Raw genomic sequence first — 26,747 nt, 5'->3', positions numbered from 1 at the left:
GAGACCCATAATCCGGAAGTGGCCTCGAAACCTTTTCCGGTCTTACTCACGTTGCGGCCTTCCTCGCGTCACGGCCGGGATGGTGAGTTTCAGAGTTAGGGGTATTGCAGTGGGGGTCCTGGGCTGAGGCTGGGGCCCAATTCCGAGCACTGACGTTACTGTCTTGTCCCCACAGAAGCCGATCCTACTGCAGGGCCATGAGCGGTCCATTACGCAGATTAAGTATAACCGTGAAGGAGACCTCCTCTTTACTGTGGCCAAGGACCCTGTGAGTGTTGGCTGGAGGGGGTCCGGGAGGGGCGGGATCCTTCTGCCAGGACGATGGGTGGACACGCCAGTTTTGCCGTTAGCGGGGAACCAAAGAGCAGCCCATTGTGAGAAGTAGGGAGAGGCCATGCCGGGGGTAGGTTGGCGAAAGTATTCTACCGGGAAAGGTGGGGAAGAACTCTATTGGCCGAGTGCGGTGGCTCACGCCTGTAATCCCAGCACTTTGAGAGGCCGAGGTGGGAGGGTCGCTTGAGCCCAGGAGTTGGAGACCAGCCTGAGCAACGTAGTAAGACCCATCTCTACACACAAAAAAATTAGCCTGACATGGTGGCTCGCGCCTGTGGTCTCAGCTACTTCGGAGTCTAAAACGAGAGGATCGCTTGAGCCCGGTGAGCTGAGATCGTGCCACTGCACTCCAAGAAAAGCAAGAGACCACTGTGGAAAGGGGATAAAGATGAGGGTCAGCTTGCCCAGAGAACGGGATGCGACCTTTAGGGATAATCTAATCTTTCTACCAGGATAGGTGCAGGCTGTGTTATTCAGACACAGGGAACTTAATGAAGGTGTCTCTAGTCTCATTTTAAGTCAATCCCATCCTGCTACTCAATGCCAAACAATCCCTCATGATACTGCCGTTTGAGGCACCTGGCCATTTTATTTTATTTTTTCTTGAGACGGAGTCTCGCTCTGTCGCCTAGGCTGGAGTGCAGTGGCGCGATCTCGACTCACTGCAACCTCTGCCTCCCAGGTTCAAGCGATTCTCCTGCCTCAACCTCCCGAGTAGCTGGGACTACAGGCTCGTGCCACCATGCCCAGCTAATTTTTTGTATTTTTAGTAGAGATGGGGTTTCACCATGTTGGACAGGCTTGTCTTGAACTCCTCACCTCAGGTGATCCGCCTGCCTCGGCCTCCCAAAGTGCTAGGATTACAGGCATGAGCCACCACACCCGGCCTGGCCATTTTCAAGATGAGAAAACTGAAGTTCAGAGGAGAGAAGCACTGTATTTGAGATCATATAGTGAGACAGTGGCAGAGCAGGCACCAGAACCCAGACTTCCTTACTACCAGCTGCTCCCACTTGGATAAGACATCAGAGATACTGTTTTTCTGGACTGGAGCTCAACTTGGCCTTTTATTCTTTGGAGCCGTTGGGAGTCCCAGGAGAGCTGGAGCTAACAAATGAGGATGCCTTTACAAGTCACCTGACTCCTCTGTTGCTTCCCTTCAGGAAGGGAGGAGAATCCAGGAGTTGGTCTTTTTACCAGCTCCCTGCTGTTTCCCAGGAAATGAACAGAAGAGGGCAGAATCAGCCTTGCTACAGGCTGCTGAGCGTTCCTGGGGCAAAATAGGAAGCCATTGCTCTTACTGGGATGTGTACTATCCTGTGGTTTGACTTTTCCAGATCGTCAATGTATGGTACTCTGTGAATGGTGAGAGGCTGGGCACCTACATGGGCCATACCGGAGCTGTGTGGTGTGTGGACGCTGACTGTATCCTTGTTTTGGGTCTGAGTCCGTGTTGCTAGGGTGTGTCAGCGATGGAGAGGCTGAGTTGGGAGTTGGGAGTTGGGGGTGCTGTTGAGGGCCTAGAGAATGATACCTCCTACTCCCTGGTCTCTTCACTGGCTGAGGAAACATTCAGGACAAATTCCAGATCTGGATAAGGAGGTAAGAGGGGAAGAAAGGCTCTTTGGGGCTGAACAGGGAGATGATTCACTTGGCATCCCAAGAGGACAAGGGCTCGGGTGAACTTCGTCATATTTCTTAACAACTCTTCAGGGGACACCAAGCATGTCCTCACTGGCTCAGCTGACAACAGCTGTCGTCTCTGGGACTGTGAAACAGGTAAGCTGGGCATATTCACCTTTTTAGCAAATATTGAGGACCTACAGTGTACCTGTTTGAGTAAACAGGTCCTAGGAAAATAGAGATGAAATCCATAGATAGTTTCCAGTCTAGGGAATAAGAGACAAGAAAGACAGATGAGAAAATACACGCCATGATAGAGGAAGCATAGATTAAGTTTTCTTTTTTTTTTTTCTTTTTGTTATTTTTGAGACAGAGTCTCGCTGTCACCCAGGCTGGAGAGCAATGGCACTATCTCGGCTCACTGCAACCTCTGTCTCCCGGGTTCAAGGGATTCTCCTGTCTCAGCCAGCCCGAGTAGCTGGGATTATAGGCGCACGCCACCATGCTTAGCTGATTTTTTTTTTTGAGACAGATTCTCTGGCTGTGTCACGCAGGCTGGAGTGCAGTGGCACAATCTTGGCTTACTGCAACCTCCGCCTCCCAGGTTCAAGTGATTCTCCTGCCTCAGCCTCCCGAATAGCTGGGATTACAGACATGCGCCATCACACCTGGCTAATTTTTGTATTTTTAGTAGAGACAGGGTTTCACCATGTTGGCCAGACTGGTCTCAAACTCCAGACCTCAGGTGATCCACCCACCTCGGCCTCCCAAAGTGCTGGGATTACAGGCATGAGCCACTGCACCTGGCCACCGGCTAATTTTTGTATTTTTAGTAGAGACAGGGTTTCACCATGTTGGCCAGGCTGGTCTCGAACTCCTCAGCTCAAGTGATCCACCCGCCTTGGCCTCCCAGAGTGCTGAGATTACAGGCATAAGCCACTGTGCCCAGCCTAAGCTGTTCTGTTCAGTGCCAGGTCTATGCTGGGTACTGGGGACATGCAGGGAAATCAGATCAGGTCTTTGCTGTGGAGAAGCGCAGTCTGAGGGAGAGACAGATATATTGCAGTCTACGTATGAGTAGTGCCACATTAGCAGGATGTCTGAGGAAAGAGTCTAGGTAAGAAGTTAAAATACTTGGCCAGGTGTGGTGGCTCACGCCTGTAATCCCAGCACTTTGGGAGGTTGAGGCAGGTGGATCACCTGAGGTCAGGAGTGCAAGACCAGCCTGGCCAACATGGTGAAACCCCGTCTACTAAAAATACAAAAATGAGCCAGGCATGGTGGCGGGCGCCTGTAATCCCATCGACTCAGGAGGCTGAGGCAGAAGAATCGATTGAAAGGTTGCAGTGAGCCGAGATCACGCCATCGCACTCCGGCCTGCAGGACAAGAGCGAAACTCCATCCAAAAAAAAAAAAAAGGCCGGGCGCGGTGGCTCACACCTGTAATCCCAGCACTTTGGGAGGCTGAGGTGGGCAGACCACGGGTCAGGAGATCAAGACCATTCTGGCTAACACGGTGAAATCCCGTCTCTACTAAAAATACAAAAAATTAGCGGGGCATGGTGGCAGGCGCCTGTAGTCCCAGCTACTTGGGAGGCTGAGGCAGGAGAATGGCGTGAACCCGGGAGGCGGAGCTTGCAGTGAGCCGAGATTGCACCACTGCACTCCAGCCTGGGCAACAGAGTGAAACTGTCTCAAAAAAGAAAAAAAAAAAGAAAAGTTAAAATACTTTTTAAGTTTGGGTCACTGGAGCAAGACAAACAGTGAGATGTGATGGTAGCATTCTCTAGAATGTCCTCCCTGTAATTGCAATGGATGCTGTAGCCTAGACTCTGCCTGACTCCAGGAAAGCAGCTGGCCCTTCTCAAGACCAATTCGGCTGTCCGGACCTGCGGTTTTGACTTTGGGGGCAACATCATCATGTTCTCCACGGACAAGCAGATGGGCTACCAGTGCTTTGTGAGCTTTTTTGACCTGCGGGATCCGAGCCAGATTGGTGAGGGCTGGGAATAGGGCTGGGGTTGAGGTAAAGGGTGCAGTTCTAGAGCCCAGGGCCTAACATCTACTGCCCCACACAGACAACAATGAGCCCTACATGAAGATCCCTTGCAATGACTCTAAAATCACCAGTGCTGTTTGGGGACCCCTGGGGGAATGCATCATCGCTGGCCATGAGAGTGGAGAGCTCAACCAGTATAGTGCCAAGGTAAGAGGCCACATGGGGCCTGAGCCTACCAGAATAAATTTTTTTTTTTTTTTTTTTTTTAAGATAGAGTCTCTCTCTGTCGCCCAGGCTGGAATGCAGTGGCGCCATCTCGGCTCACTGCAACCTCCACCTCCCTGGTTCAAGCAATTCCCCTGCCTTAGCCTCCCGAGTAGCTGGGATTACAGGTGCATGCCACCGCACCTGGCTAATTTTTTTTGTATTTTTAGTAGAGACAGGGTTTCACCATGTTGGTCAGTCTGGTCACGAACTCCTGACCTCAGGCAGTCCACCGCTCGTGGCTTTTTTTTTTTTTTTTTTTTTTTTTGGAGACAGAGTATCACCCTGTCACCCAGGCTGGAGTGCAGTGGTACGATCTTGGCTCACTGCAACCTCCACCTCCTGGGTTTAAGCCATTCTCCTGCCTCAGCCTCTGGAGTAGCTGGGACTATAGGCACCTGCCACCATGCCTGGGTAATTTTTGTATTTTTAGTAGAGATGGGGTTTCTCCATGTTGGCCAGGCTGGTCTTGAATCCTGACCTCAGATGATCCACCTGCCTTGGGGACTGGTGATAGCACACTAGTTCAGAACAAGGGCAGGGCTGTATGCTGTGGCTCACATCTGTAATCCCAGTGCCTTTGGGGGCCAAGGCAGGAGGATCTCTTGAGCCCAGGGGTTGGGGCTGCAGTGAGCTATGATTGCAGCACTGCACTCCAGCCTGGGTGACAGTGAGACCCTGTCTTTAAAAAAAAAAAAAAAGTTAATAAAAAATTTTAAAAAGAGCAGAGGTGAGATTCAAATGTAGATTTCACCACGTTCTAGCTGTGTGGTCTTGGGCAATTTACATGACTTCTCTGACCCTGTTTATCTGTAAAATGTTTCAAGGATCAAATGATATCACATGTTTGAAAAACTTGTCACAAAGTACTCAGGACATGTTAATAAGGATCACAGGCCGGGTGTGGTGACTCACACCTGTAATCCCAACACTTTGGGAGGCTGTGACAGGATTGCTTGAGCCCCGGAGATTGAGATCAGCCTGGGCAATATAGGAAGACCCTGTCTCTACAAAAAAAAATTAAAAATTAGCTGGGTGTGGTGGAGTGTGCCTTTGGTCCCAGGTACTCAGAATGTTGAGGCTGAAAGATTGCTTGAGTCTGGGAGATTGAGGCTGCAGTGAGCCATGATTGTGCCACTGTACTCCAGCATGGGTGATAGAACAAGACCCTGTCTCAAAAAAATAATTAAGGATCACAAATGAGCATTTCCGTGCCACCTCTGAGTATAATGCCCTGTGCTGAGCTCCTAGAACAAAGAAGTAAATCAGACGCAGTCCCTTCCCCCATGGGGAGACAGACTTGCAAACAGCTAGCACCTGAGTCAGATTGTGAATTGTGCCACCATAGAGGTCTCAGCCAAGTGTGGAAGGTGCACTCTCCCAGGGAGGTGGCGTGTACATTAAACCCTGGAGAATAAATGGAGCTTCAAGCAGGAAGGAAAGAACATCCCACAGGCAAAAGGAACAGCAAAGGCAAAGGCACAGAGTTAAGAAAGTATGGAGTCTTCAGAAACCCTTGGGGTGTGGTCTTGGGGACAGAGGACGGGGAATAGATTTTAAACGTCCTTAAGTGTGAGGAGGTAAAGAGTTTTGATTTTCCTCCAGGTAGTAGGGAATCTTTAAAGGGTTATCAATGGTCAGATTTTCCTTCCAACAGCTTTTGCAGGTTATGTTTGGAGAGTGAACCTGAACTAGCCAATAGGCATAGGATGTACATTACTGGACAGAGTCAAGGGATATTTAGGGGTGACTGATAGGATAGAGGGGGTGAGGAAAACACAAAGTCCATGCTGTCTCAGCTTTCATTTGGGTGCTTGGGTTTCTGGGGAGCTGAGATTAGTAGGGATTGGGCCCATTCAGTCTCACTCTTCTTCCTTCCCTAGTCTGGAGAGGTGTTGGTGAATGTTAAGGAGCACTCCCGGCAGATCAACGACATCCAGTTATCCAGGGACATGACCATGTTTGTGACCGCGTCTAAGGACAACACAGCCAAGGTGAGCCTGGGCAGCGGTCTGGCAGGGCTGCTCCCTCCCTCCGGCTGCACAGCTCACCCTGCCCAACTTCCCCCAGGAAAGCTCTTTTTACAGATTTCCCCCCTGCCTTCTCTCTCCAGCTTTTTGACTCCACAACTCTTGAACATCAGAAGACTTTCCGGACAGAACGTCCCGTCAACTCAGCTGCCCTCTCCCCCAACTATGACCATGTAAGAGAACCCCACCCGCCTTCCTGCTGAAGCCTCAGGAAGCTTCCAAGTTCTAGATGCTTGTCTAGAAGTTGGGCTACAACATTGTTGGGGGAAATGATGTCAGGCAGAGAGGAGATGCCCAGAGGAGTGACAAAGCTGGAAGGATTGAATAGCCCCAGGGCAGCCAGCAGGAGGTGGCAGAAGTGTCTGATCATCCCCTACCTTTGGTATCCTCCCATTGAGCCGTGTGAGATGTTAAAAATGTATATGGCAGCAGAAAAACACAAAATGGACTTGGTGTCCATTGGTCCCATCTAGAGTTTCTTCTTCCATTCAGGTGGTCCTGGGCGGTGGTCAGGAAGCCATGGATGTAACCACAACCTCCACCAGGATTGGCAAGTTTGAGGCCAGGTAAAGAAGAAGAGAGCTCTTCCAAATTAAAATCTCATGGGGTGTACCTTTTTTGTTTGTTTTTGTTTTTGTTTTGTTTTTGAGATGGAGTCTCGCTCTGTCGCCTAGGCTGGAGCGCAGTGGCGTGATCTCTGCTCACTGCAAGCTCTGCCTCCCCGGTTGACGCCATTCTCCTGCCTCAGCGGCCCAGGCGCCCGCCACCATGCCTGGCTAATTTTCTTTTTGTATTTTTAGTAGACACGAGGTTTCACTGTGTTAGCAAGGATGGTCTCGATCTCCTGACCTCGTGATATGCCTGCCTCAGCCTCCCAAAGTGCTGGGATTACAGGCGTGAGCCACCGTGCCCAGCCTTTTTTTTTTTTTTGACACGGAGTCTTGCTCTGTCACCCAGGCTGGAGTGCAATGGCGCGATCTCTGCTCACTGCAACCTCTGCTTTCCGGGTTCAGGCAGTTATCCTGCCTCTGCCTCCTGGGTGGCTGGGATTACAGGCACCCACCACCACGCCTGGCTAATTTTTGTATTTTTAGTAGAGACAGGATTTCACCATGTTTGCCAGGCTGGTCTTGAACTCCTGGCCTTAAGTAATCCACCCACCTTGGCCTTCCAGAGTGCTGGGATTACAGGCATGAGCCACTGTGCCCAGCCTTCATTATATTTCTCTATGTCCAAATTTCCTCCACTGTATAATGAGACAATGACAATATACTTACCATAAAATTATGCAGATTAAATTATTCAGTTAATATTTATTAAGCTCTTTAAGCACTGCCCAGCACATAGTAGGCACTCTATAAGTATTAGTTATGTATTCAGGCAGACATCTGGGTCCAGTCTTCCCCTTATAATAGAAAAGTTAAAAAAGTAAGAGACAGGGTCTCACTATGTTGCCCAGGCTGGCCTCGAACTCCTGGGCTCAAGCGATCCTCTGGCCTCAGCCTCCCAAAGTGCTGGGATTACAGACGTGAACCATGGCACGCAGCCACCAATTTCCATCTTATTTTGTTCCCATTCACTTCTTCTTATGTCAATTTTTCTGCTTTATTATTATTATTTTTTGAGACAGGGTCTCACTCTGTTGCCCAGGCTGGAGTGCAGTGGCACCATCTCTGCTCACCGCAACCTCCTGGGCTCAAGCGATCCTTCTACCTCAGCCTCTGAGTAGCTGGGATTACAGGTACATGCCACCGTCCCTGGCTGCTTTTTGTATTTTTAGTAGAGATGTTGGCCAGGCTGGTCTCAAACTCCTGGCCTCAAGTGATCCACCCGCCTCGGCCTCCCAAAGTGTTGGGATTACAGGCGTGAGCCACTGCGCCTCGGCTTCTGCTTTATTTTTTGTGATACAATTTGCATTTGAGGCCAGGTGTGGTGGCTCATGCCTGTAATCCCAGCACATTGGGAGGCCAAGGAAGGCGGCTTGAGGCCAGGAGTTCGTGACCAGCCTGGCCAACATGGTGAAACCCCATCTCTACTAAAAATACAAAAATTAGCCAGGCATCTGTAATCCCAACCACTCAGGAGGCTGAGGCAGGAGAATTGCTTGAACCCAGGAGGGGGAGGTTCCAGTGAACCGAGATTGCGCCACTGTACTCCACCCTGGGTGACAGAGTAAGACTCCATCTCAAAATAAATAAATAATAATAACAATTTGCATTTGGGGAGTGCCACCTCCAAAGTGTTTTGGAAGAAGATGGAAAGTGAATTAATTGTGTCCCTTTTCCTCCAGGTTCTTCCATTTGGCCTTTGAAGAAGAGTTTGGAAGAGTCAAGGGTCACTTTGGACCTATCAACAGTGTTGCCTTCCATCCTGATGGCAAGAGGTAGGGTCCCAGTGAAGCAGCTGACCTAAGCCTGGGTTGGGTCTCTGCCTCTCCCAGAGTAAGCACCTGACTGGTGCCTGGCTATCTTTTTCCAGCTACAGCAGCGGCGGGGAAGATGGTTACGTCCGTATCCATTACTTCGACCCACAGTACTTCGAATTTGAGTTTGAGGCTTAAGAAGCTGGATCTCCTGCCGGGCGTGGTGGCTCATGCCTGTAATCCCACCACTTTTTTTTTAAGGCGGGCGGATCACCTGAGGTCAGGAGTTTGAGACCAGCCTGACCAACATGGAGAAACCCCGTCTCTACTAAAAATACAAAAATTAGCCGGGCATGATGGCACACACCTATAGTCCCAGCTACTCAGGAGGCTGAGGCAGGAGAATCACTTGAACCCAGGAGGCAGAGGTTTCAGTGAGCTGAGATCACGTCATTGCACTCCATCCTGAGCAACAAGAGCAAAACTCCGTCTCAAAAAAAAAAAAAAAAAAAGGTGGATCTCCAACCAGGCCAGAGAAGATTCTCACAGAAGGTTTTGAACTCTAATAAATAAATTGGTTTGGTAATAAATGGCTTCTGGTCAGATATTTTGTGGTGTCTGTTTCATCATCTTTCCTTTTCACTGACACCCCAGCAAGCTGATGCTGATCATGGAGACTTTTATTATTGAGACCTCCCTATACTTTGGACACTTCAAACTTAAGACCCTCAGTACTTTTGGCTAACCTGGGTTGCAGGCACCCTCATCCAAGGTGTAAAGGTCCTAAGGGGCCTGCAGAGGTTTCAGGAACATCTCAGCTGCTATCCAAGGAGCCAGTGCTTAGAATAGGGGCTCGGCTGAAGCAGTTGGCTGAGAGGCTTCTGTCTTCTCCCTTCCTGTCACTACTTGCCACACTCTTCCCCCATGCAGCTTCTGCAGGCTCAGGTGAGCAGGTCCAGCGCAGAAATAGGCCTGAGGAGGAGGAAGACAGGTCAGGATGCTGAGCAGAGGGGTAATCCCCAGGGGAGAAGGTGTGGAGCTCACCTTGCCACAGCCGCAGGCTGTGGGGCTCCACAGATGGCCAAGGGATTGAGGATGTAGAGTGGGTTCTGGAGTCTTTGTTGCTCTTTTGGCTGGTTGAGCCCAGACCACAGGGAGTGCATCTGAGTCCTACCTTCACACAGGCATCTGCAGAAAGGCAGGGAGTGAGTTTCCAGCCCCAGGTATGCCCTCTGGGAGTCTGGATGGGCAGCCCTGGTTAGTAGGGTGACAGCCACTTTGGAGCAGTGATAACCTTTACTTTTCTCCTTTTTCTTGCAAACATTATTGCCAGTCAGATCTTGTACTAGGCACTAGAATAAAAGGGGAACAAGACAAAGTCCTACTTCTTAAGGAGTTCTATTTAAAGGGAGAAACCAATTTAGTTTTGCCTCAGTGTCAGAGAAGGCTAATTAAGAATGTGATGTTTGAGCTGAGTCTCAACAGACCTAGCATACCCACTGTGCAAAGCAACAGCCAACACGGGGAGAACGGCATGAGCCAAAGAAAGAAGGCGGGAAAGGGCCCACTGTGAATATTGATAGGTCTGGACCCAGGAGCTTTTGAAAGAAAATTGATAACAATGAAGATGCAGAGAACAGTGAGGCGGCTGCCGGAGAGTCCAGATGGAAGAGACCAGTGTGGATGAAGACGTGGGGAGGGCCTTCTGGCAAGGGAGGACCAAACTCAGACAATTTTAGGAGAAAGACTAAAGATGGGGGAGAGGGAGGTAAATAGAGATGATCCAGGACTAGTGGGGTTAGTGAAGCAGGATGGGGTATGGAGGAAGACTGAGCAACAGAAGATAACTAAATCTGATCTTCACCCTGGAAAGGTGAACCCTCCCTCCCCGCATCTCTCAATCTCATAAGACAGCTGGCATCTGGGGCTGATAGGCAGCATATGCAACAAGCCAACCAAATAATAAAAATACCACTTCTTCTATTTACTTATTTATTTATTTATTTAATGGAGTCCCACCCTGTTGCCTAGGCTGGAATGCAATGGCATGATCTCGGCTCACTGCAACCTCTGCTTCCCAGGTGCAAGCAATTCTCATGCCTCAGCTTCCCAAGTAGCTGGGATTACAGGCATGTGCCAACACGCCCGGCTAATTATATTTTTTTGAGATGGAGTCTTGCTCTGACACCTAGGCTGGAGTGCAGTGGTGGGATCTTGGCTTACCGCAACCTCCGACTCCCAGGTTCAAGTGATTCTCCTGCCTCAGCCACCTGAGTAGCTGGGACTACAGGCGGGTGCCAACATGCCCGGCTAATTTTTTGTATTTTTAGTAGGCAGGGGGTTTCACCATGTTAGCCAGGGTGGTCTCGATCTCCTGACCTTGTGATCTGCCCACCTCAGCCTCCCAACGTGCTGGGATTACAGGTGTGAGCCACCGTGCCAGGCCTAATTTTTTGCATTTTTAGTAGAGATGGGGTTTTACCATGTTGGCCAGGCTGGTCTCAAACTCCTGACCTCAGGTGACCTGCCTGCCTCAGCTCCCAAAGTGCTGGGATTACAGGCGTGAGCCACCACGCCTGGCCAGATTATGGCTGCTCTTATCCCCTTCATGCTACCGACGAGATTGAGACTCAGACGGGTTTGCTATGAACACCCAGCAGGTGAGTGGTGAAACTGGAATTTGAGCCCAAATGATTCCACTCTGCTTTCAACCTCTGTTCTATTGCTTTGAAACAATCGACCTTGCAAAGTGGTAGAGAGCCCTAGAAATTATTTTTGCAGCAAATTTCCCCTTTAATCCTTGTTTTCAAGGTAGGGGTTCACTTGCAATTGGCTATGGACAGAGTAGGTGTGTCTAAAGGATTGGCCTTGGACCTATTTATCTCTGGGTTTGCAGAAGTTAGGAGGAAGTATGAGATTTGGAGGTGGGGCAAGGAGAACACTCAGTTTTCCTAAAAGACAAACCCACTTGAATCCGGGAAAGATGGCTCCTAAGGAAGTAAGGTGCTGGCTGGGCGCCGTGACTCACGCTTGTAATCCCAGCACTTTAGGAGGCCGAGGTGGGCAGATCACCTGAGGTCAGGAGTTTGAGATCAGACTGGCCAATATGGTGAAACTCCATCTATACTAAAAGTATACAAATTAGCCGGACATGGTGGCACATGCCTGTAATCGCAGCTACTCGGGAGGCTGAGGCTGGAGAATAGCTTGAACCAGGGAGGCAAAGGTTGCAGTGAGCCCAGATCACGCCACTGCACTCCAGACCAGGCGACAGGTGACAGAGCGAGACTTCATCTCAAAAAAAAAAAAAAAAAGGAAGTAAGGCACTGATGGCACAGGTATCCAACCCTTTCCTGTGCCTGCCCCTAACCTACCTCAACACCCCCTCAGCTCACCTCTCCTTTTCGCTGTTGCAGAGGAAGGTGCCAAAAGAGGAGGCATAGGCGTGCCCAAACAGCGCCAACAGTAGCCCTTCCCCAAACTCCAATGACAGTGGGAACCGGCGGCCCAGCTGCCACACGCAGTCCAGGAAGAGGAGAAAGGTGGGTGCCTTGTGCTTGGGTTGGGCATGGGAGAAGGCTGAATGGGCACAGCGCAGCTGGAAGGGGTGGCCAGCCTGGGGAGGGGGCAGAGCAATGGGCACGAGGAAGCAAGTTTCTGGATGGAGGGTAAGGCTGGGGTTGGGTGGTCACTTACTTTCCTGGATCCACTTCCACTCCACCAGTTCCTGGAATCCAGCCATGGCCTTGCTCAAGGGGTCCAGGATGAGTTGGGCCAGTGAAGTCACAAGCAGTGTGCTGTCTGTGCCTTCAGCCCCAAGTACCAGGCCAGGAATAGAATGGACCCAGTTCTAGGCTATATTTGCTTACTGAATCACAGTTTTGCATCCAGGGGTTGAGAGCCCTGCCCATCTCACCCTATTCTCTATGTCAAGGGGGCCTTACCTCTCCATGCCCTGGACTGCCAGGCAGGTGGTGCTCAGTGCCTGCTTTACATGTTACAGTCAGCGGCAGCCGTCCAGCCGACTCAGCCATGCTTTGCTCCGAGTCCCCACAGGCCTCCACCAGGCTCATGAAGCTCTCCTGCAGGGGACGCCCTCTGGGCGGTGGGAGTCTGGTCATCTTTTCCAGCTCAAGCCCTTGCCAAGTACAGCCAGGGAGCAAGTGCTCAAGACCAATGAGGGAGGCACAGAATCCTGTAAAGAGCCCATCTGGTAAAAGGGACACAGAGCCCTTTAGGGAGTCCAGTCTCATTGCACACACAACCCACAGAGGAGTTCCTAATCTTTGAGACAGCGTCTCGTTCTGTCCATGAAATGGTTTCTTTTTTTTTTTGAGACGGAATCTTGCTCTGTCTCCAGGCTGGAGCGCAGTGGTGCGATCTCAGCTCACTGCAACTTCCGCCTCCCAGGTTTAAGTGATTCTTCTGCCTCAGCCTCCAGAGTAGCTGGGACCACAGGCGACCGCCACCACGCCCAGCTAGTTTTTGCATTGTTAGGTTTCACCATGTTGGCCAGAATGGTCTCGAACTCCTGACCTTGTGATCCGCCCACCTCGGCCTCCCAAAGTGCTGGGATTACAGGCATGAGCCACCCCGCCCAGCCTAAAATGGTTTCTTAGCTTTGAGGATTCCTCAGTCTGATGGGAGAGACTCAAGACCCTTTGAGAAAGCACCTGGGGAGGGGTCACATAGCCCTCTGGGGAAACACACAATGTCCTGGGAAACCACCAATTTGATGGAAGTATCACAACACCCTTGATGTACACCAGTCTGATGGGAGCAACATAGCATTCCCTGGGGAGCCCCGGTCTGACAAGAAAAACACAGTTCTCTTGGAATTCTGCATCTGCTCCTACCTCCCAGAAACTGCTCTGTTCAAGGTTACCGGTGACCTCCTGCCAGAAAATCTAACAGCGACTTCTCAGCTCTGTTTAAAAGCCTTCAGTGGCTGCCCACTGCCTTGAGGATAAAGTCTAAGCTTATCTGTAGCCTCATCTGTCCTCCCATTTCATACTCGACACTCCCACCGTACCAAAGGACATCAGTTGACCCCATCCATGGTTTCACTTTCTGAGGTTTCAGTTACCCATGGTCAACTGTGGCCTGAAAATATTAAATGGAAAATTCCAGAAATAAACAATTCGTAAGTTTTAAATTGTAAGCCCTTCTGAATGTTGTGACGAAATCTTGAGTCACCCTGCTCTGTCTCGCTGGATAGGAGTCATCCCTTTGTCCAGCATATCCATGCTGCACACACTGTCTGCCCATTAGTCACTTAGTAGCTGTCTTAGTTATCAGAGTGACTGCGGCAGTACTGCAGTGGGCTTGTGTTCAAGGTCAGTAGGAGCCTAAGGCTGCATTACAAGGCCTATGTCATTCACCACATCTCATCACATGGGCATTTAAGCATCTCACATCATCACAAGAAGGGTGAGTATAGTACAATAAGATATTTTAAGAAAGAGATCACATTCATACAACTGTTTTTTTTAGATTGAGTCTCACTCTAGGTCACCCAGGCTGGAGTGCAGTGGCGCAATCTCAGCTCACTGCAACCTCTGCCTCCTGGGTTCAAGCGATTCTCCTGCCTCAGCCCCCTGAGTAGCTGGGACTACAGGAGCCCGTCACCACACCTGGCTAATTTTTTTTGTATTTTTAGTAGAGACAGGGTTTCACCATGTTAGCCAGGATGGTCTTGATCTCCTGACCTCGTGACCCACCTACCTCGGCCTCCCAAAGTGCTGGGATTACAGGCGTGAGCCACCATGCCCGGCCTCATACAACTTTTTTTTTTTTGGAGTTTCGCTCTTGTTGCCCAAGCTGGAGTGTAATGACGTGATCTCAGCTCACTGCAACCTCCACCTCCCAGTTTCAAGCGATTCTCCTGCCTCAGCCTCCCAAACAGCTGGGATTACAGGCCCGCACCACCACACCTGGCTAATTTTTTGTATTTTTAGTAGAAGCGGGGTTTCACCATGTTAGCCAGGCTGGTCTCGAACTCCTGACCTCAGGTGATCCACCTGCCTTGGTCTCCCAAAGTGCCAGGATTACAGGCATGAGCCACCGTACCCGGCCATTTTTTTTGTTTGTTTGTTTTTGAGACAGGGTCTCATTCTGTCAGCCAGCCTCGAGTGCAGTGGTGTGATTACAGTTCACTGCAGCTTCCACCTCCCGGGGCTCCAGTGATCTCCCACCTCAGCCTCTTGAGTAGCTGGGCCTACAGGAGCACACCACCATGCCTGGCTAATTTTGGGACAGGATCTTGCTCTCACCCAGGCTGGAGTGCAGTGGCACAATTACAGCTCACTGCAACCTCTGCCTCCCAGGCTCAAGCCATCCACCTCAGCCTCTTGAGAAGCTGGGACTACAGGTGTGCACCACCACATGTAGCTAATTTTTTTTTTTTTTTGAGATGGAGTTTCATTCTTGTTGCCTAGGCTGGAGTACAATGGTGCTATCTCAGCTCACTGCAACCTCTGCCTTTCGGGTTCAAACGATTCTCCTGCCTCAGTCTCCTGAGTAGCTGGGATTAAAGGCATGTGCCATCACGCCCGGCTAATTTTGTATTTTTAGTAGAGACGGGGTTTCTCCATGTTGGTCAGGCTGGTCTCAAACTCCTGACCTCAGGTGATCTTCCCGCCTCAGCCTCCCCAAATGCTGGGATTACCGGCATGAGCCACCACACCCAGCCAATTTTTGACAGAGACAGGGTCTCCCTATGTTGCCCAGGCTGGTCTCAAACTCTTGGGCTCAAGGGATCCACCCTCCTCAGCCTGCCAAAGTGCTGAGATTACAGGCATAAGTCACTGTGCCCAGCCACAATCTTCTAAATCTCCAAAAATACCTATCTTTTACCTCAGCACCTGACCTATACAACTTTTATTATAGCATATTGTTGTAATTGTTCTACTTTATTATTAGTTATTGTTGTGCTTACTATATAAATTAAACTTGGCTGGATGCAGTGGCTCACGCTTGTAATCCTAGTACTTTGGGAGACTGAAGCAGGTGGATTGCCCGAGCTCAGGAGTTCAAGACCACCCTGAGTGACATGATGAAACCCCATCTCTGCTAAAATACAAAAAAAAGGCCAGGCATGGTGGCTCATGCCTGTAATCCCAACACTTTGGGAGGCTGAGATGGGCAGACCACTTGAGGTGAGGAGTTCCAGACCAGCCTGGCCAACATGGCAAAACCCCATCTCTGCTAAAAATACAAAAATTAGCCGGGCCTGGTGGCACGCGCCTGTAGTCCCACCTACTCAGGAGGCTGAGGCGAGAGAATCACTTGAACCCGGGGAATGGAGGTTGCAGTGAGCCAAGATCACACCACTGCACTCCAGACTGGGCAACAAAGAGAGATTCTATCTCAAAAATAATAATAATAAAATAAAATACAAAAAAAAAATTAGCTGGGCATGGTGGCAGGCTCCTGTAGTCCCAGCTACTTGGGAGGCTGAGGTATGAGAATTGCTTGCATCTGGGAGGCAGAGGTTGCAGGGAGCTGAGATCGCACCATCACACTCCAGCCTGGGCGACAGAGTGAGACTCTGTCTCAAAAAATAATAAAATAAAATACAAAAAAGAAAATTAGCCGGGCGTGGTGGCACGTGCATGTAGTCCCAGCTACGTGGGAGGCTGAGATGGGAGAGTCACTTGAACCCAGGAAATGGAGGTTGCAGAGAGCCAAGATCACGCTACTGCACGCCAGCCTGGGAAACAAAGCGAGACTCCATCTTAAAAAATAATTATTATGATAAAATAAAATAAGATAAAATACAAAAAAAAAATTAGCTGGGCGTGGTGGCAGGTGCCTGTAATCCCGGCTATTTGGGAGGCTGAGGCAGGAGAATCACTTGAACCTGGGAGGAGGAGGTTGCAGTGAGCCAAGATAGCGCCACTGCACTCCAGCTTGGGTGACAGAGCGAGACTCTTGTCTCAAAAAAATAAAATAAAATAAATAAAAATAATAAAATAAATTAAACTTTATCATAGGTATGGAAAAACATACTGTCTGTAGGGTTTGGTACTATTTGAGGCTTCAGGCATTCACTGGGGATCTTGAAACATACTTCCCGAGGATAAGGGGGGACTACTGTACTTGGCAGTTCCCCAAACAGGACAAATGACCAGGCTGTCTCTGCACCTGGACACTTGCAATTCCTTCCACATGCAGGGTCTTTCTTCTTCTGGCTCACTCCTCCTCCATTTTTGGGTCTCAGCTAAAGCATCCTATTCTCAAGGAAACCTCTGATTACCTGAAGTTGGTGTAGTAAGAGAGGGGCACCTCCTCTGCGCGGCTGCTCATCTCAGGGGAGCCTGATTGCCCATTCTCTGCTGATCTCTGCCATGTCTGAGCTGGCCACTGTGGCAGCCCCTGTGCTCAGTGCTGGGTAAATAAATGAATAAACAGAGCTTTGTATTTTGGATAAGGAAGCAGTCTACTCTCCTCAAAACACAAAACTCCCTCAGGACCTCTTCTTGGCATTGCCATCACCTGGAGACAGAGGGAACAGCTCACATCTGTGCAGATGCAGCCCTCAGGGAGGGGGTGCGTGTGTGCAGGGAGGTTGTTCCGGGAAGACAAATTTCAGTTTAATGTAAAGAGGTGCTTTTTCTTCCCAGGCAAAGTTGGGGTGCCTAAAGAGTAAGGAGCTCTCTCAGTGGTGGTGTGCAAGTGGGGTTGCTCATGTGGAGGGATGACACCAGGAAAGGCTTGAGTCTTCAAGGTTCCTGGAGGACCCCCCATCTCCCGCCAACACATACTCACACACATGTACATTCACAGAGCCCTGCAGGAGAGGGCCTGGGAGAGGGTGGGAGGCCCCTTACCTCTCCAGGGACCAGTGCAACCAGCCAGGTTAAGCGGCCTTGGTCTCCGTGCCTCCGCGAGTCACGCGGGCCTGTTTCGCTGCTTGGGCCGAGAGCGTGTCCATGATGAAGCCCCGCGCCCAAGGACGAGCCCCTGCCAGCGCAGTTCGCAGCAGCTCCTGGTCCCTCTCGCAGCGCCGCTTCTGGGGACCAGTTAGGGGCTGGCTGGAGCGTAGCAGAACCTGCGGACCGGACTCAGCTCTGGAAGTGACCCCCCAGCCTTAGGGGTCCTCTAAGCCAGGTCTGCACACCGACAGGCTGGAGTGCAACGACCAGGGCGAACTCACGAGGCTTCGGACCAGTCTGGGGGTGTTGTGGCCAAAGTGGTTTGGGACCCTATGAATAGACCGTGGGCGGGTCCTGGCTTGACAAAGAAGGGACTAAGCTTCGCGGGGCCCGGAACCGTCAGGGGCGGGGCCAGAGAAAGGTGATACCCTTCCCAGCGAAAAGGCGGGAGAGGGGCGGGACCAGAATGGGGCAGGAGTTGGGGCAGCGGCTACGCCGCGAATTGACTGGGCCAAAAAGAAAAGGCCCAGAAAGGACGCAGCCACCCAGGGGCGGAGCGTGGGGAGGGCGCGCTCCCTCTGCCGCTGGGAGCCGGGTGGTAGCTGAGCACCGGGAAGCGACCTCCCTGACGGAAGCGGGCGCTGCGCGCCAGGGCATCATCGTCCACCAAGTGTGGCACGATCACCGCACGGGGGTATCTGGGGCACAAGCTGAAGTCCTCGTTCACCTCGCTCAGCCGCCAAGCGTTGGTCTGCAGCGCAGGGAGGAGAGAGGCCAGGTCTAGGGCACCCAGGGAGTGCCCTGTCTCCGCGCCTCTTCCAGGCCCGGCGCTTCCACCTTCCCGGGCCCCTACGACCGCGCTCACTTCGCGAGCTACTCTCTTGCAGTAGCGTTCGGGCGGGAGGAAGTGCCAGGAGTCGCCCAATCTCAGGCCCTTGGGACGGCAGAATAAAGGGAAGGAGGTGATGACTGATTCCAGGAAGGACGGCGTCCGGAGAAGGAAGTCAGGGGCTCTGGGGAGGGTCGGAATTGTCTCGCCCGCGCCTTTTCCAGCCCCTCAGTCCTGTAGCTTCAGCTTCGGCCTCTCCAAGTACCCCGGACCACCCTGCATCCCCCTGCCATTTAGCTGCGGCTGCGGAGCCTCTTTGAACAGAAGCACCTTTTTATTCCCCTCTACGCGAGACAGGGAGAGCTTAAAGGGCTCAGGAGCTCCCTCGGCACACCTCGATGGAGCGGGCGATGCCCAGCGTCGCTTCCGCGCCCTCTATTTCCAGCTGCAGCACTCGCAGGTCTTTACAGCACAGGGTGATGGTGCCCGAGTCACTCGCAACCCTGGGGAGGGACGGTCCTTTCCCAGGAGAGGGGCAACGAGTTTCCCGGATTGGGCTTACGCAGGAGGGCGCCAGCTCTGACTGCGCTGGCCGTGCCCCCTACTCCGCCAAGCCGCGCGCTCCCCAACCCCGGGGACCCCCCCCACCCCGCCACGTCTCACTGCTTCTCGAAGGAGTCGACGCTACGCAACAGCAGCAGCCACAGGTCCGGAGAGGACGCGGGCCCTGGCGACAGCAGCAGGTGGTGGACGGTGACTCACAGCGTGCCGCGAAGCGGGGGCGCCTCCGGGCCCCGTAGAAACTCTGCTTGGGCCCAGCCCGTATGGATCAGCTGCGAGAACTCCATTCTGCTAGTGAGAGACCCGAGGCCCAGCAGAAGGCCAGACTCTGAGAGCGTCAGGAGGGGCAGGCTGGAGCTCCGAAAGGGATAGGAACTGCCTGGGCAGCTGGCGACGCCGTCTGGACAGCTGTTAAGGAGGCCCCTCAGAGGAAAGGATCACAGTTTCACAGGAATTTCCCCTCATATTGCCAATATCTCTTAGCGAGGTCCCTGGCCAGAAGCAAATCTCCATGTCATCGTCTGTGAAATGGGGAGAATGATCTTGCCTAAAGTCCTTAACCCTGTGCCTGGGTTGCAGGAGACACTCAATATTTTTGTATTTTTGTTCTTTCAAGCCCTGAGGTGCTAGCGCTACTGCTAACTTTAAAAAGAAAGAAAGACCGGGCGCAGTGGCTCAGGCCTGTAATCCCAACACTTTGGGAGACCGAGGCGGGGTGGATCACCTGAGGTCAGGAGTTCGAGACCACCCTGGCTAACATGGTGAAACCCTGTTTCTACTAAAAATACAAAAAATTGGCCAGGCGTGGTGGCTCACACCTGTAATCCCAGCACTTTGGGAGGCCGAGGCAGGCCGATCACGAGGTCAGGAGATCGAGACCATCGTGGCCAACATAATGAAACCCCGTCTCCACTAAAAATACAAAAATAACTAGGCATGGTGGCGTGCGCCTGTAATCCCAGCTATGCAGGAGGCTGAGGCAGGAGAATCGCTTGAACCCAGGAGACCGAGGTTGCAGTGAGATGAGATAGCGCCATTGCACTCCAGCCTGGGCAACAAGAGCAAACTCCGTCAAAAAAGAGAAAGGAAAGAAGAAAGGAAGGAAGGAAGGAGGGAGGGAGGGAGGGAAAGAGGGAGGGAGGGAAGGAAGGAAGGAAGGAAAGAAAGAAGGAAGGAAGGAAGGAAGGAAGGAAGGAAGGAAGGAAAGGAAGAAAGATAACTATTTCTTCCACCGTACCCTGGTGGAAGGGCTGGAAAGTGAGTGTGAAAGTGGGAACTGCCTACTTCCTCCCATACATAAGAAACTTGGGTTGGGGAAATCCTTTGGTCCACCTTAAATGCTGCAGCTGTGTAGCTGGCGTCCCTCCTCGACCTCGCAGCTGGAAGTCCCTGCCTGAGGGCGCCCTCTGTGCAGCCCACTTCTGGCTGAGTCCAGACCTCAAGAACCCCATCAGCTATCCACCATCGTTTCAGCAAGCGTGTATTACCCGTACAGTGAGTTAGCTGGGCCCTGTGTTTGGTGCTGGGGCCCAGGGATGACTGGGGAAGATTCTGTTCACAGGGTTTTCAGTCTGGCAAGAGACACAATTAAGCTGGTAAAATGGCAGGAAGAGAGCTGAGCCGATTTACCACAGGACCCGTCTATTCATCCATCCATCTTCTTTTTCTTTTGTAAATATTTTTGTGGAGATGGGGGTCTCCCTGTCTTGCCCGGGCTGGTCTTCAACTCCAAGCCTCAAGCAATGCTCCTGCCGCATGGCCTCCCTAAGTGCTGGGATTACAGGCATGAGCCACCATGCCCAGCTTATTTTATTTATTTATTTATTTATTTATTTATTTATTTATTTATTTATTTTCTTTCTTTCTTTCTTTTTAATTGAGAATAAAGGAATAGGGCTGGGTGTGGTGGCTTACGCCTGTAATCCCAACCTTTTGGGAGGCTGAGGTGGGTGGATACCTTGAGGCCAGAAGTTCAAGAACAGCCTGGCCAACATGGCTAAATCTGGTCTCTACTAAAAATACAAAAATTAGCCAGGCATGGTGGTATGTGCTTGTAGTCCCAGCTACTCGGGAGGCTGAGGCAGGAGAGTCCCTTGAACCCGAGGAACGGAGGCTGCAGTGAGCTGAGATCGCACCACTGCACTCTAACCTGGGCAACAGAGCAAGACTCTGCCTCAAAAAAAAAAAAAAAAAAAGCCAAGCGAGTTGGCTCACGCCTGTAATCCCAGCACTTTGGGAGTCCAAGGCAGGCGGATCACTTGAGGTCAGGAGTTCAAGACCAGCGTGGCCAACATGGTTAAACCCTGTCTCTACTAAAAATACAAAAGTTGGTCAGGCATGGTGGCTCGCACCTGTAGTCCTAGCTGCTTCGGAGGCTGAGGCAGGAGAATTGCTTGAACCCAGGAGGTGGATGTTGCAGTGAGCTGAGATCACGCCACTGCACTCTAGCTTGGGCAACAGAGTGAGACTTGTATCAAAAAAAAAAAAAGAAGAAAAGAAAAGAAAAGAAAAAAGAAAGAAAAAGAATAGAGGAATAGGGAGGGGAGTGGTGGCTCATGGCCATAATCCTAGCACTTTGGGAGACCGAGGCAGGAGGATCACTTGAGCCCAGCAGTTTGAGACCAGCCTGGGCAACATGGTGAAACCCCAACTCTACCAAAAACACAAAAAATTAGCCAGGTGTGGCATGGGCCTGTGGTCCCACCTACTTGGGAGGCTGAGGTGGGAGGATCACTTGAGCCTGGGAGGTGGGGGTTGCAGTGAGCTGAGATTGCACCACTGCACTCCAGCTTGGGTGACAGAGTGAGACCCCGTCTCATTAAAAAAAAAAAAAAAAAAAAAGAGGCCGGGCACGGTGGCTCACACCTGTAATCCCAGCACTTTGGGAGGCCGAGACGAGTGGATCACGAGGTCAAGAGATCAAGACCATCCTGGCTGACACGGTGAAACCCTGTCTCTACTAAAAATACAAAAAAAATAGCGGGGCATGGTGGCAGGCACCTGTAGTCCCAGCTACTTGGGAGGCTGAGGCAGGAGAATGGCATGAACCTAGGAGGTGGAGCTTGCAGTAAGCCAAGATTGCGCCACTGCACTCCAGCCTGGGCGACAAAGTGAGACTCCGTCTCAAAAACATAAAAAAATAAAAGAATAGGCTGGGCGCAGTGGCTCACGCCTGTAATCCCAACACTTTGGGAGGCTGAGATGGGTGGATCACTTGAGGTCAGGAGTTCGAAACCAGCCTGGCCAACATGGTGAAACCCCGTCTCTACTAAAATATACAAAAATTAGTGGTGGCAGGCAACTTAATCCCAGCTACTTGGGAGGCAGAGGCAGGAGAATCTTTTGAACCCGGGAGGCGGAGGTTGCAATGAGCCGAGATTGAGCCATTGCACTCAAACCTGGGGGATGAGTGAGACTTCTCTCAAAAAAAAAAAAAAAAAAGAGAAGAAAAGAAAAAAAGAATAAAGGAATAAAACAATGGTACTTCATAGGCACAGAAGCCTTTTTTAAATTTTTTATTTTGAGACAGGTCGGCCTCTGTCTCCCAGGCCTGGAGTGTAGTGATGTGATCAGGGATCACTGCAGCAGCTTTGCCCTTCTGGGCTCAAGCAATCCTTCCATCTCAGTCTCCCAGGTAGTTGGGCACAGGCATGTGCCACCATGCCCTAATGTTTTTTTCTTTCTCATCCTCTGACTTTCAATCCTGTTATTTATTAATTTATTTTTTTGAGACGGAGTCTCACTCTGTTGCCCAGGCTGGAGTGCAGTGGCGCAATCTCGGCTCACTGCAAGCTCCGCCTCCCGGGTTCACGCCATTCTCCTGCCTCAGCCTCCCAAGTAGCTGGGACTACAGGCGCCCAACACCACACCTGGCTAATTTTTTTGTATTTTTTAGTAGAAACGGGGTTTCACCATGTTAGCCAGGATGGTCTCGATCTCCTGACCTCGTGATCCGCCCACCTTGGCCTCCCAAAGTGCTGGGATTACAGGCGTGAACCACCGTGCCTGGCTGAGTTCAAAACCATTATGAGCAACAGAGGAAGACCTCATCTCTATCAAAAACTAAAAAAAAAAAAAAAAATTAGCTGGGTGTGGGGTCTTGGCCCTGTAAGTCCCAGCTACTGAGGAGGTCAAGCAAGAGAATCACCCAAGTCCAAGAGTTCAAGGTTGCAGTGAGCTGTAATCCCACCACTGCACTCCAGCCTGGCAACAAAGAAAGACCCTGTCTCGAAAAAAAAAAAAAAAAAAGTATAAATTGTAAAATTCCAGACCAGCAGCAGCAGCTGGGATGGGAATTTGGTAGAAATGCAGATTACCAGGCCCCACCCCACACATACTGAATCTGAAACTCTGGGTGGTGGGGCCTAGCCATCTTAGCAAGCTTTCTAGGTGATTCTGATGCATGCTAAAGTTTGTGAACCACTAGAAGGTATATAAACAGAGAAAACTATGCTGTTAGAATGAGAGTGGTGTTACCCTTAGGAGATTAGTGACAGGCCAGGAGCACATGGGAGGCTAACAGCTGTTCCTGGGTGCTGGTAATACTCTGTTGCTTGATTTGGGTGCTGGTTACATGGATGTGTTCAGTTTGGGAGAATTCATCGAGCCATACATTCATTTATTTACTTATTTACTTATTTTTTGAGATGGAGTTTCGCTCTTTTTGCCCAGGCTAGAGTGCAGTGGTGTGATCTTGGCTCACTGCAACCTCCGCCTCCAGGCTCCAGTGATTCTCCTGCCTCATCCTCCTGGGTAGCTGGGATTACAGGCATGCACCACCACGCCCAGCTCATTTTGTATTTTTAGTAGAGATAGGGTTTCACCATGTTGGCCAGGCTGGTCTTAAACTCCTGACCTCAGGTGATCTGCCCGCCTCACCCTCCCAAAATGTTGGGATTACAGGCGTGAGCCACTGTGTCTCCATGCATTTATGATACGTACAGTTTTTCTGTGTGTATGTTACACTTCTTTCCCCTTCCTTCCTTCCTTCCTCCCTCCCTCCCTCCCTTCTCTCTCTCTCTCTCTCTCTCTCTTTCTTTCCTTCTTTCTTTCTTTTGACAGAGTCTTGCTTTGTCACCCAGGCTGAAATGCAATGGCTCGATCTCGGCTCACTGCAACCTCTGCCTCCCGGGTTCAAGCGATTCTCTTGCCTCAGCCTCCCAAGTAGCTGGGACTACAGATGCATGCTACCACACTCGGCTAATTTTTTGTATTTTTAGTAGAGACGGGGTTTCACCGTGTTAGCCAGGATGGTCTCAAACTCCTGACTTCGTGATCCGCCCACCTCGGCTTCCCAAAGTGCAGGGATTACAGGCGTGAGCCATTGCACCTGTCCTTCTGTGTGTATGCTATGTTTGAAAACAAAGTTTAAAAAAGGGAACTGCTCTGGTTGAAGCCCTGGGAGGGGCAGGGAGATGGAAGGCAAGGAGCCCATCCACAGCTCTGTCCTTCTCCTGCAGGCAGCCCTTGAGGGCTTCTTAGAGTATTAGCTTGAAACCCCTCATCTGTCCCAACAGAGCTCTGAGAAGGTCAGTGACTTGCCCAAGGTTCTGCAGAGCCAGCACTAGAACTCAGGTCTCCTGACTCCCAGGCCAGGGCCCTGGAGGCTAGTCCTTTCCTGAAGGGCTGGTGTCACGAGTAAGGACAAGGGGTGGCTAGGCAGCCTCCTTCCGGATCTCAGCTCCCTTAACATGAGTCTTGGGAGGAGGGCCAAGACTCTGGTATGAATGATGCTTTTCTCATCCTGGAGCAACTTCCTTTCTGGGAATTGGGTGTCTCCTTCTGGGCAAAGACAATAAAATTCATCCAAAGGGCCAGAGGAGCAGGGTTCCTCCGGCCCCCACCCAGATGGGCATCACGTGGCTCCCAAGTTAGCAGTCCAGGAAAATTCCAGCCCTTGCATACTTGGCCTCACACACCCATCTGCTCACTCACCCTGGCACACTCAGCTCCCCTAACCCACCTTGAACATTGACCACCACACACTCCCTGGCACGCTCTTCTCACCCTCAACTTCTGCCACCTCTCCCTGGGCAATATTGCCAGCCTTTCCCTAATCTCAGAGCTGCAGCCCTGCCCTGTCACTCACCTCAAACCTGCCATGTCCCTGGGGCTACTGAAATTCCAGGCAGTGGGTGAAGAGGACGAGGAGGATGAGGAGGGGGAGAGCCTGGACTCTGTGAAGGCACTGACAGCCAAGCTGCAGCTGCAGACTCGGCGGCCCTCATATCTGGAGTGGACAGCCCAGGTCCAGAGCCAGGCCTGGCGCAGGGCCCAAGCCAAACCTGGACCAGGGGGACCTGGGGACATCTGTGGTTTCGACTCAATGGACTCCGCCCTTGAGTGGCTCCGACGGGAGCTGGTGAGTCTGGTGGGGTGGGCAGCTTTGCCCAGGGCCTTCAGGCTGGTCCTCCTTAGGGTCCAAGACCACAGGCATGGGGAAAGGATGAGAATGGACCCTGCCTCCAGCAACCGCCCGCTCCGGTGTCCTGGGCTGAGGAGCCGGGAATGGACTTGTCCAGTGTTGTATTCAGGGAGGCTTGCTGAAGAAGGATTCCATCCAATCTACTGACCTTGTGCTCCTGTTGCTTAGGGGACAGAGCACTGGTGTTGGGGAGTGTGGGGCACCATTATAAATAGGGAAATACACAGCCTCCCCTACTCTGGGACTTTCTATGGCCTAAAGATACAGCGAAGTGCAAAAGGAGGCACTGGCCATGCTGCAGGCAGATTCTGAAGAGGTGAAGTTTCAGTAGGTGGCTCCCAACTCAACATGTGCAAATATAAAGATACCCAGGCTCCAACACAGAGATTCTGCTTAGTTGATTTGGGATGGGGCCCAGGCAGTTGGATTTGCTTAATAATGACTCCTTAGCTGGGTTTGAGAACCACCAGGTGAAGCCAGATTGGGAGATAGGGAGAGATCAAGCTGAGGTGAGAGGGGCTGGGGAGGACACAGCCAGTGCAAAGGCCCAGCGTTGCCAGGAAGGGAGAAACGGCGCGCGGCCGAGGGCCTGTCCAGCAGGCTCACGCCCCCTCTCGGCCGCAGCGGGAGATGCAGGCGCAGGACAGGCAGCTGGCAGGGCAGCTGCTGCGGCTGCGGGCCCAGCTGCACCGACTGAAGATGGACCAAGCCTGTCACCTGCACCAAGAGCTGCTGGATGAGGCCGAGCTGGAGCTGGAGCTGGAGCCCGGGGCCGGCCTGGCCCTGGCCCCGCTGCTGCGGCACCTGGGCCTCACGCGCATGAACATCAGCGCCCGGCGCTTCACCCTCTGCTGAGGAACACCTGTGCCCCCCTGACTCCCCGCCCCCTCTCCCAATGCCGCTTCCCCTGCCTGCCTGGGAAGAGGAAAGGGAGGGGTGCCCCAGAGGTACCAGCTCCTGGCGGGGGAGGAGGAACATTCAGGTTTCTGAGAGCTGAATTCCAAGAGTGCAAAACCCCAGCATCCTGTTTCCTCTGCTGACCCAGCTGGGAACGGGAGGAGGAGGAGCTCACACCCTCAAACTCCTCAATAAACGCTTTCTCTGGTTCCCGTCAAGGTCTCTTGCAGTCGTTTATTCAGGCCCAAGGCCGCTATCTGAATGTCGCCTGTCACTGGGACCACCCTAGTTCACTGCAGGCCCATGGGAGGTGACTTAGGTAAATTGGGCTCCTGAAGAATGCAGAATCTGAGAGACATGGGTTCAAAGCCAGCTACCCCGTTTATTTCTTTTTGTTGTTGTTATTTCTTCTGCTTCTTTTTTTTTTTGAGGCGGAGTCTCACTCTGTCACCCAGGCTGGAATGCAGTAGCACAATCTCAGCTCACTGCAACCTCCGCCTCCAGGGATCAAGCGATTCTCCTGCCGATTCTCCTGCCTCAGCCTCCCAA

The 26,747-nt window shown here is 51.6% G+C and overlaps 3 protein-coding genes across 4 annotated transcripts; 2 read left to right on the top strand and 1 right to left on the bottom strand.

Moving 5' to 3' along the window:
• Positions 1–2: 2 nt before the first annotated feature.
• EIF3I (eukaryotic translation initiation factor 3 subunit I) lies at positions 3–9,201 on the top strand. 2 transcript variants are annotated; one of them, XM_004025355.4, is made up of 11 exons: positions 3–82; positions 176–268; positions 1,671–1,758; positions 2,047–2,112; positions 3,803–3,952; positions 4,035–4,162; positions 6,103–6,213; positions 6,333–6,422; positions 6,742–6,815; positions 8,540–8,632; positions 8,728–9,201. In XM_004025355.4, exons 1-11 carry the CDS (start codon positions 80–82, stop codon positions 8,807–8,809), a joined length of 978 nt encoding a protein of 325 aa, XP_004025404.1. In that variant the 5' UTR covers positions 3–79; the 3' UTR covers positions 8,810–9,201. The 2 variants fall into 2 exon arrangements, with proteins under 2 accessions (XP_004025404.1, XP_055246879.1); XM_055390904.2 differs by having other exon boundaries at positions 36–82; positions 3,781–3,952.
• A 72-nt stretch (positions 9,202–9,273) lies between these two features.
• LOC101148716 (myotubularin-related protein 9-like) lies at positions 9,274–19,142 on the bottom strand (the record flags this gene model as incomplete). The annotated part of the gene is made up of 8 exons (XM_063709526.1): positions 9,274–9,583; positions 9,656–12,227; positions 12,308–12,418; positions 12,556–12,709; positions 17,443–17,663; positions 18,215–18,421; positions 18,711–18,835; positions 18,980–19,142. Coding segments are annotated over 4 exons (687 nt in total), but the record flags the coding sequence as incomplete, so codon positions are not given.
• Positions 19,143–22,794: 3,652 nt separating this feature from the next.
• Positions 22,795–26,411, top strand: FAM167B (family with sequence similarity 167 member B). Its single transcript, XM_004025366.5, has 2 exons — positions 22,795–25,238; positions 25,926–26,411. The coding sequence occupies exons 1-2, from the start codon at positions 24,978–24,980 to the stop codon at positions 26,154–26,156; spliced, it is 492 nt and encodes a 163-aa protein (XP_004025415.1). The 5' UTR covers positions 22,795–24,977; the 3' UTR covers positions 26,157–26,411.
• Positions 26,412–26,747: the final 336 nt, after the last annotated feature.

The sequence above is a fragment of the Gorilla gorilla genome, chromosome 1 (assembly GCF_029281585.2).
Source record: "Gorilla gorilla gorilla isolate KB3781 chromosome 1, NHGRI_mGorGor1-v2.1_pri, whole genome shotgun sequence".
Lineage (NCBI taxonomy): Eukaryota > Metazoa > Chordata > Mammalia > Primates > Hominidae > Gorilla > Gorilla gorilla.
The sequence above is the reverse complement of the archived record's forward strand: the minus strand, read 5'-3'. Positions and strand labels throughout refer to the sequence as shown.

What these genes read in the sequence shown, in the direction of transcription:
- EIF3I (XM_004025355.4), top strand. An exon ending in GCGGGATCCGAGCCAGATTG is followed by an intron (nt 3,953 to 4,034) that starts GTGAGGGCTGGG and finishes TGCCCCACACAG; the next exon opens with ACAACAATGAGCCCTACATG. An exon ending in TTCCATCCTGATGGCAAGAG is followed by an intron (nt 8,633 to 8,727) that starts GTAGGGTCCCAG and finishes ATCTTTTTCCAG; the next exon opens with CTACAGCAGCGGCGGGGAAG.
- FAM167B (XM_004025366.5), top strand. Translation starts at nt 24,978, where the DNA reads ATGTCCCTGGGGCTACTGAAATTCCAGGCAGTGGGTGAAGAGGACGAG. An exon ending in AGTGGCTCCGACGGGAGCTG is followed by an intron (nt 25,239 to 25,925) that starts GTGAGTCTGGTG and finishes TCTCGGCCGCAG; the next exon opens with CGGGAGATGCAGGCGCAGGA.